Source organism: Mus pahari, chromosome 19 (genome assembly GCF_900095145.1).
Source record: "Mus pahari chromosome 19, PAHARI_EIJ_v1.1, whole genome shotgun sequence".
In the NCBI taxonomy this organism is placed as follows: domain Eukaryota; kingdom Metazoa; phylum Chordata; class Mammalia; order Rodentia; family Muridae; genus Mus; species Mus pahari.
Window position 1 is genome coordinate 23669653 of NC_034608.1, and position 9812 is coordinate 23679464.

The 9812-nt window shown below is 50.4% G+C and overlaps 1 protein-coding gene across 2 annotated transcripts in view; it reads left to right on the plus strand.

Moving 5' to 3' along the window:
* The window catches only part of Cers4 (ceramide synthase 4), a 33089-nt gene that overhangs the window by 18835 nt on the left and 4442 nt on the right, over positions 1 to 9812 (plus strand). For both annotated transcript variants that reach the window (XM_029532123.1, XM_021218936.2), the window contains 8 exons: positions 3901 to 4074; positions 5154 to 5271; positions 6522 to 6640; positions 6909 to 6966; positions 7765 to 7815; positions 8525 to 8617; positions 8850 to 8978; positions 9483 to 9589. In XM_029532123.1, the coding sequence (XP_029387983.1) occupies positions 3902 to 4074; positions 5154 to 5271; positions 6522 to 6640; positions 6909 to 6966; positions 7765 to 7815; positions 8525 to 8617; positions 8850 to 8978; positions 9483 to 9589 (848 nt within the window). In that variant the 5' untranslated portion in view covers position 3901. The remainder of the gene's footprint in view (positions 1 to 3900; positions 4075 to 5153; positions 5272 to 6521; positions 6641 to 6908; positions 6967 to 7764; positions 7816 to 8524; positions 8618 to 8849; positions 8979 to 9482; positions 9590 to 9812) is intronic.

Here is a 9812-nt window from a genome sequence, read left to right on the forward strand (position 1 = left end):
GTGACAGCCTGTGCTCCAACAAGCCAGATTTGGCCACTTAGCCCCCAGAACAGCCAAGTTAATACTGAAAAGCAGATTTACTCAGGGTGGCTACACTGTGAAGTGGGACAAAGAAATTTAGAGAGTCTCCCAAATCTATGTTTGGGGTCCTAGAGGGAGGTCTCAGTCAAGGTGTGGTCCCATCCAGTGCTGTCTGGGTTTCCTGTCTCCAGTGAGGTGGTCGGCACAGTGTAAACTTCATTCCTGGAGAAAGTTCCCTTTGTTGGCAAAGGCTTTAGACTCTCCCAGCTGGAGATTCCTGGGTAGTGAGGATATGGGTGGGGGGTGGGGAAATTCCAGTTTCTTGGGGCGCATTGTTTGAATACTCTGATAGCCAAAATGAGGGGCCCAAAGTGTTTGTTTAGAGTGGGTTTATCCCTGTTAGGCTGGTTACTACGGGACTTTCNGAACAGCGAGAGGATCAAACTTAAACACACAGCAGCCCCCAACCCCCACCATAGGCAGGACAGGGTGGGGTAGGCTTTTTAGCTCTTTCTCCACTCCCCTCGCCTTTCTTTTCTTCCTTCCTCCCTGCCCCTCTCTTCTCTTCAGCTTAGCTGGTCCCTTTGCTGGGCCCCTCAGCACAAAGCCCTGGTCTCTCTCTCCTCGCATATGGGGATATTTTTAGTCAGTAAGAGGGATTATCAGCTGAGTTCCAGGTGGCAGGGGCCTGGCTGGGAGAGGAGCCAGCCAGGCTTCAAAGAGCTGGCAAGCTGAGGGAGGAGGGAGAAACACTAGGGTAGGAGGGCCTTGAGGATAATAAAGGCCGAGACCAGACATGTTGGCGCAGCAACCTACACTGACTCTTTGCTTGACCTCGCTCACATTCATTGCCCTGTAGGCTGCTCTGGCCTAACCCAGCTTGAGCACAAGGCACAGAATTTAAGGGAAGGACAATGGAGGTCAGGAGGGTTTCCAGGCAGTGTGAACCTGCTGAGGACTGCCTAGTTATCGCCTAGAAAACTGGTGGCGATGCACACTTTCCATCCCAGAACTGGGGAGGCAGAAGCAGGAGGATTTTGAATGNCAGGCTATCCTGGGAGACCCTGACTTTGAAAACCAGGCGCTGGGGGTGTGTGTGGTGGGGGTGGCTCACTGGTGAGTGCTTGACTAACATCTGAGGGGCCATAGGACCTATCCCGGCACTGCAAATACAATATATTCCTAGCATCTTTCAGTAAGGAGCTGGAATTGAGTAGCTCAACCTTACCTAGAATCCTTACCTAGAATCCACCAGGGGGGCTGGACCTCCTTAGGCTCCTCTAATAAGAGGCTGGGAGGGGGGATGGTTCGGCAGTAGAGCACAGGCTTAGAATCTACCATTGTGGGTCTGGGGGCGTGACTCGGTGGTAAAGGCCCTTTCTAGAATCCCCCAGTGAGGGGCTAGGGTCATGTCTTNGTGGTAGAGTGCTGTCATAGGACTGGGGTTGTGGCTCAATAGTAGATTGTCTGCCTAGAATCGACCAGTGAGGGGCTGGGTGTATGTCTTATTGGAGAGCATTTGCCTAGCCTGGGTTCCACTCTCAGAACTGGGGGTGTGGGGACCTGAGGGGTGGAGCATGAAGAAGAAAAGCATCCACTGCCTCGTGGGTAAAGCATTTGCTATGCAAGCAAGGAGAAACTCACAGAAATGCCGCTGATACCATTGCTGGGGATTAGAGACAGGAGGATCCTGGGTACTCACTGGGCAGTCCAGCCAGCTTGTAAACTATAGGTACAGGGAGAGACCCTGGCTCAAAAAAAAAAAAAAATAAATAAATAAAATAAAAAAAAATAAAGTGGAAAACAATTTAGGAAGATACCTAGTGTCTACCTCTGGGCTCCACGTGTACATGCAGAGCTCATGGACTTGCCACTCACAACACAAAGAATCATCCAGAAGCTGCCACATACCAGTGACCCCTCAGTCTTTCTCAAACCACTTCCCTCCCCCAAATCATTACTGACACTGTTACACCGCTGTAGGCATCATTTTCAGCCTCCTATTAGGAATAAACTATTGTGGATCCCAGTTACAGATGGGAAAACTGAGTCACAGAGAGAACAAGGCATCTACTCCCAAGGTTACATAATTGGTAAATGACTGAGCCAGGAATGAAACCAACCAGGATGGAACCTCCTGTTCTCACCCCCACTCCACTCCCCAGTAAAGTAGGGATCTGTTGTACTCNTTTTTTAGACTGGATATATGAGACGTGAGGCGATGGAGCTGAGTTTCAAAGGAATAAAATGGAAAGGGAGGAACCCTGAAGCCCTTCATCTTACTTCAAGAGCNACTGCTTAGATCCCCCCAGTCAGGAGCTGGGGGCATAGCCCAGATGTAGAATTTTTGAGTTTTGTTGCTGGAAAAGGCAATATTCAGATTCTCCCAGGAGCCTCCAAGGGGAGGCCAGCTTGGCACCTCGATTTGAGCCCAGTGAGACCCGTTTGGAACTATTGACCTGTATATAGAACTGCCAGACAACCAGTTTGCAAGAGCAGCCACAGGAAGCCAACCGACCTCANCAGCAGAGATTTATTTGGCCTAATTTTGAACTTTGTGTTGATAGCGTTTTGTGTAGACAACAGTGTGTGCTAGTGTGCATGTGAAATGCTTTTGTGTTTTGAAGATGGAGGAGGGGAGAGGGCGCTGAGGATTAAACTTGACCCTCCTGTGTTCTAGGCAAGTGACTACAGAGTGACACCCACAGTTCTCGTTATTGATTTGTTATTTCTTTCCTGCCATGTAAATTTGATTTTTCTTTTTGATTTAGGGTCTTGTATAGCCCAGGATAGCCTCAAACTCACTATGTAGTAGCCAAGGGTGGTGACCTTGACCCCCACAAAAAAAAAAACAAAACCAAGATCATACAAGCGTATTTCAAACCTCAGTTGAGCAATCTCATCACATGTATCATAAACAATTTAAGGGGGGAAAAAATTTATTCTGGGTTACTACTTGAGTGTCATTACATCATGGTGGGGCGGGTGTAGTGGAGTAGAACAGTTTGAGACATGGTGTCCAGGAAGCAGAAGAAAGCAATAGAAGAAGGCCTCAGGCAAGACACAGTCACAAGGACCTGCCTTACCAGCTCCAAGGCTTGTCCTACCTTTCGCTGAATCCTAATTCTGTGAACCCTTCAAGGGTTAACCATGGAATTGGTCAGAACCTCTAGGATCTAACTGTGGAAATGGTTTCTTAGACAGACCAGAAAAACCACTTACTTGGCTTTAAAAATCATTATTCATTTTTATGTGTGCCTTAGTTACTGTTCTATTGCTGTGATGAAACACTATGGCCAAAACAACCTATAAAAGAAGGTATTTAATTGGAGCTCGATTACANTTTCAGAGAGGTTAGTTCATTATCACTAAGTTGGGGAGCATGGCAGCAAGCAGGCGGAGGATGGCACTGAAGCAGTAGCTGAGAGCTTACATCCTGACCTGCTGGTAGTAGGCAGAGAGACACTGGGCCTGGAGTGGGCTTTGCCAACTCTCAGTGACTTTCTTAGATCCTAATTCACAGTCCACCAACTAGGGACCAGACATTCAAATATTTGAGCCTATGGAGGCATTCTCATTCAAACCACCATATTGTATATGGGTGCTCTGCCTGCTTGTATGTCTGTGTACCACATTGGGTGCATTGCCTATGGGAGTCAGAGGAGGGCATTGGCTCTCTCGGGTTGGAGTTGCAGATGGTTATTAGCTGTGGTATGGGTCCGCAAGTGCTCTAAACCACTGAACCACTCTCCAGTATTCCCCTTGTTCTCTGACGTTTCTTCAAGTAGAATGCTCTGTGGCCCTGAAGATTCAGCCCTTCCTACTGTACACACCTTTTGAGTTGAGTTGAGTTGTGCTTACCTGATTGTGTATCCACAGCATGTCGTTCAGCTTGACTGAGTGGCTGTGGCAGGAGACATACTGGTTACCACCCAATGTCACATGGGCAGAGCTGGAGGACCGTGATGGCCAGGTGTTCGCCCACCCTCACCACGTGCTTGCTGCCTTGCCAGTGGCTCTGGTCCTGGTGGCTGCTCGAATCGTCTTTGAGAGGTGAGTGCCTTGGTGTGGCTGGGGAAGCCCTGCAGGGTGTATGCATGTGTGTGCACACGTGTGTGTGTGTGTGTGTGTGTGTGTGTGTGTGTGTGTAGAGGTCAGAGGACATGTCCTTTATCATTCTCTATCTTAGTACCTTCAGATAGGTTCCCTGAGTGAGCCCAGAGCTCAGGTTGGTGGGTTGGAAGCCCTAAGTGATTCTCCTATCTTCCTCTCAACCTGCCAGTGAGATGAGGTTACAGGCAGGCATGTGGCCACACCCAGGTTTTTGTATGGGTGCTGGGAATTTGAACTCATGTACTCAATGCTTGTGTGGCAAAGACTCTCCCTGAACCGTCTCCCCAGAGCCCTCATAAACTTCGTTTTGAAGGCTTCTTCTCTGTCATCTACAGCTCTAAGATGTATGTGTGTCTTAACTCAATGCTTGATGACAATATATGGCACGGTACTATTATTACTCCCATTTTACAGAAGGAGAAATGGAGACACAGAAAGGTTTAGTAACATGACTAAGACTATACAGTGTGTAAGAGCAGCTGGGCCTGTAGGAAGGGGTTGGCATCTATGGTCTTGGGGCACCCTCCTGTGGGCAATGTGGGTACTGATTAACCAGGTATCTGCTGCAGGAAGGATGGGAGGGAGGGGAAATCAGACTTAACAAGCACCATGCCTCGCCCTGCCCTTGAGTAACCTGATGCAGAGAGACTAAGACCCAGGTCACCAGGGCACAGGTAGTGAGAAGACTTGGTTTTGGTTGAGGGTGGGTGAAAGAACCCGGGTTCCCAATGAATTGGTCTGAACATCTCTCTCCCGGTGTCTTTTCTTAGGTTTGGTCTGATGCACTACACGGGTGATCCCTTTGGCCTTGAGGGATTAAGGATGGAAGTAGTGGCAGAAATTTCTGTCCTGCCCACGTGGGCATTTTTGGCTCTGGGCTTCTAAACCCTCTTTTCAGATCGATTTGAACTATACATATTGATAAGGCTTGCCCAAGCCTCAGGTCCTCTCACTTTCCTCCTGTTATAGTCACGTCCCTTCATTTGCGTTCTTCTGAGTTCTGTCTCTCTTACACTCAGGTATGTGGCCTTGCCCCTGAGCCGGTGGATGGGTGTGCAGGATCCAATCAGGAGAAAGATAAAGCCCAACCCCGTGCTGGAGAAATACTTCCTCAGGATGAAGCAGCGTCCAGAGGAGGTAAAGCCCCGTAGTCTCTAGACAGCTGCATGGTGATCGCCCTGGGACCCAGGCAGAGAAGTGGTGTGTGTCCCTTATTAGAGGTAGGACAGGGACCTCTGACACACCCTACGTTCAACTTGAACCCACAGGTTCCCTGGTATGTGAGGCTCTGCTCCTCTGTCTGCCAGTTTGTGAGAGCCCACCCCTTCCTGCTGTGCAGAGACTAGTGGACCAGTCACATCCTTCCCAGGTTCTGTGGGGCTGGAAACCACTTCTCTCTCAGTATGAGGCTACTCTTCCTGGCCTTGGGCTTTGAAGCCTCTTCCCTCATAAATCTCTTGAAAGCAAGGTCATGCTCCTCATCTCCCTGAGCCAAGAGTACCTGCCCCTTCCAGGCTTCCTGGGTGTGAAGCCCTGCCCTTCCTGTTCTCCTGGGGGACCTGGGGAAACCTTACTTTCAAGGTCTCGAGGCGTAAAATTGTCCTCGTGTAGCCTTCCTGGGACACGAGGCCATGTCTCTCCTGGTCTCCCTGAGACTTGAAGGTCCCATCCTTCTCAGGGTTTCCAGAGTTTGAAACTGGCATTCCAGCCTTCCTGGGTCATGAGTCCCTGTACCTCTAGGCTTCTTGGGGTTGGAGGTCCGGTTCCTCCCTCCCAGGTCTCTTGGGACATGAGGTCCTACCCCTGTGAGGCTTCCTGGCATATGCAGCCCTCTTCNCTTAGTCTGGAACGTCAACCTTATGATCACTCAGCAAACAGATTACATTATGGAGACTAGGTTTCTTCCCAGTTCTGGGAAGGGACAAGATGCTTTTGATCCAGTGGAGTGGCTGAAGTGTCAGAAGCAGCGCTGTGGTTCTGCCTCTATTCCCATCCTTGGTGTGGCAGCCCAGTTGGCCTGGTCTGGGTCAGGTTCTGTCGGCAGTGTGCCCTGTCTCGGTATAGAATAGCTTCTATAGAGCAGAGGGCTGAGCGCCTGCCTAGGGTAGTGCCCTACTCTGCTGCTTGCTGCCGTGCAAACACAGCTGCAAGCTGGAGAAGAAAGGGGTTCATTTCAACTCAAACGTGCAGGTAACAGCCCATTGCTGAGGGAAGTGAAGGCAGGAAGTCAAGACAAGNACTGAAGTAGATGCCACCTCACCCTCCTCTCTCTCCTCTGTGGGAAAGATCTTAAGCTTCGNTGGGGAATCGAAGAAGGACCAGAGACGAAGGGTAGGAAACCAGCACTGGGCCTGTGTAATCCTTCCCCCTCATTGCTCCCTTCTCAGACACAGATGGCCCTCCTGGCTTCCCAGTGTGGCCTCACGCTTCGGCAGACTCAACGCTGGTTCAGGAGACGTCGGAACCAGGATCGGCCTTCCTTGTCCAAGAAGTTCTGTGAAGCCTGGTAATTGTGGGGCTCAGGGGGAGGTAAGGTCTGTCTTAATGATGAGGCCCCATTCCTCCTAGCCTGTCTGGATGACTAAACCCTGCCTCTCTTAGCCTGTCTGGGTGAGGGGGCTCCTCCCTCCTAGCCTCCTCAGCACTTGAGGACCTTCCCTTCCCAGATTCCCTGAGATGTGAGCCACACTGCCTCTCAGTCTCCCTCCCTCCCTGGGTCCCAGACACTGCTATTTCGGTAGCCACCGCCTTACTAGCTTCCTCCCCTTCTGCAGCTGGAGGTTCGTCTTCTATCTGTGTTCCTTTGTGGGTGGCACCTCCATCCTCTACCATGTGAGTAAACCTGATGTTAGAACTGAAGGCATCTACCCCACAAGCATCCACAGGTGCTTCATGAAGACCTACTGTGCCCCAGGAGCTGGCCATCTGCAGTGAATGGATCCGCTGGGGAGGGGAGAGAGGAAGGCTGAGCTGTGGTGGGGGAGAGAGCATGCGGTCCTAGTTTGTGTTTTTGTTTTCTGATGCTGTGAGAACATAGCCTGACACGAGCATCTCAAGGTAGAGAGGATTTTATATTTTATATTTTAGCTCATGGTACCAGGTCCCGTCTGTCATAGCTGGGGAGGTAGCCTGAGGGAGTCGGCTCCATCCACAATCAGGCATAGACAGCAAGGAATGCATGCATGTCAGCGTTCAGCTCACGCTCTTTATCATCTAGTCTGAGGCCCANCTCGTGTAATAGTGCTACCGGCATTCAGGATGGTTCTTTCCATCTCAACCCCATTAAGAAAGTCTCTCAGATAGGCACCGCCACAGACCCACATAATACAGACAAACCTTCACCGAGAGCCTCTTTCCAGGTGATTCTAAGTTGTGTTAAGTTGACAATTAAATCCAGCCATCAGCCTTAACACTCAGGAGTTGAAGGCAGAAGGATTGTGAACCTGATGGCAATTCGAGCTGCACAGTGAAAGATGTGAAGTATAAATATAAAAATAAAGTATAAAAGCAGGGAAGAGCGGAAGCGGTACCTAGAAGGCTGTGACAGCCTTGGGGATGGGGGTTCATATCCAGGGTAGGAGGCTGACTTTTGGCCTTTTGGAGAGCTTGAGATATGTTGTTCCCTCATAGGAATCGTGGTTGTGGACGCCGTCATTGTGCTGGGAGAATTACCCACGTCAGGTGAGTGGCAGGGACTGTGGAGAAGCTCAGTTTGTGTGGTCAAGGCAACAGAGCCAAGCTGTCTAGCTGATGAGGCCCAGCCCCAATAATTGCCTGTCTGATGAGGCTCTGCCCTTCTTGCCTGCTTGCATTACGAAGCTCCTCCCCTCCTATCGGCCTGCGTGACGAAACTTGGCCTTTCATAGCCTGCCTCGGTGCTGAGGGCCCAGTGTTTCTAGTTACTCTTGGTACTTGAGACTCTCAATCTCACAGCCTCTCTGGGATGTAAGGCCTCATTCCTCTTTAGTCTCCCAGGCAGAGGAGTCGAGTCCTTGTAACTTCCCAGAACTCTTTTGGCTATGATGCCTCCGTCTCCCCTGGTCTCCTGGGACTTGAAGGTTTGCCTCAAATCCCTGGTCCATGAAGCCCCACCTTTTGGGGCCTCCCTGGGCCATGAGATCCCATTCTTCTCTGACTCTTGGATGAGAGGACACTGCACTCCCAACTGTATTTTTTGATTCTTCTTTGGAAGAAAGAGGGATTAAAAAGGAGGACAATAAGACCAGGAGCTGCCCCAGACCTCTGTTCTTGATTACCCCCTGGATTGGGGAGTTCATGCTTTGCTCATTCAAGTGTCCAGGTTTTGGGCGACCTGGAGAGTCTCCATCTAAGTCCCTCTCAGGTAGGAGCCTTCNCATTTCATAGCTAACCTTCCCTTACCCTGCTCTAGACCCTGAATTTGTCCCTGTACTGGTGGTACCTCCTGGAGCTGGGCTTCTACCTTTCACTGCTGATCACTTTGCCCTTTGACATCAAACGCAAGGTGAGTTATGAGCCAGGAGTCCCGCTGGAGAGGTGGATACCATGGCGGGGATACTTTCCAATTTCTGGGCCGGGCCTGAAGTGGGAAGAATTGGCCTCAGCATTGTACCCTGGGGTGCCCTTGATTCCTCACAAAAGGTATGGGNTCCAGAGGCCTCATGGATCTTCTGAAAGGGCTTGCTTCCAGGTGTGTGTTCAGGCTTGTCCTGGTGGTGACCCACTGTCTTCTGCAGGACTTCAAGGAGCAGGTATTGCACCACTTTGTGGCCGTGGGACTGATAGTCTTCTCCTACAGTGTCAACTTGCTCCGCATTGGCACTGTGGTACTGTTGTTGCATGACTGCTCCGACTACCTGCTGGAGGTGGGTTCNACTCTACACTTGCCCTGCCAGCCCTGCTATTTTCTTGGGCATGGAGAGGAGGCCCTGCTACAACGGGGCTATCTGATGAGNCCTTGCCCCTCCTAATCTGCTAGGGTGATAAGGTGATGTCCACTCAACCTCTCTGGAAGGTGAAAGCTCAACCCTCCCTGTTTAGTTTCCCTGTGACATAAGGCCTATTCCCTCCTGGTCTCTCTGGGACAGGAGTCCCCATCTCTATCTGACTTCTTTATATGAGGCCCTGCCCCCCTCCAAGCCTTTCAGGGACTAGAGGTACCACTCCCCAGTCTTCTTGGAGATAAAATTGTATGTCTGCCTTGTCTCTGCCACTCTTTCATTCTTTAGCCTTNCTAGGTAGTTCTGGACATATGGCCTTACCTCAGTTCACTTGGCTTCACCCCATAGTTTATTGTCTCCCTCATCTGATCCACCACTTTCCATGGGTTTTTTTGTTCTGAGCCTGTATCTCTTTGTTTCTCTCCCCAGGGTTGTAAGATGCTCAACTATGCCCACTTTAAGCGAGGGTGCGATGCTCTCTTCATCATCTTCGCCTTAGTCTTCTTCTACACGCGCCTCATATTCTTCCCCACCCAGTAAGTCCTGAGGGTTTAGGGAGAGGGTAGGGCTGTGTCCAGGATTCGGGCAGTCCTAACCCTTGGTGCCCTACCTCAGTGAACTGGAGGTGTTGGCTGGGAGTTTTGCAGAGCACAACATATGCAAAGGCACAGAGGTAAGAGAAACAGAAAATTGAGTGCAACACTAATGTCATGCAGTGCACTCCCAGAGCAGGAAGAGAGAGGAGGAAGTAATGCAGTG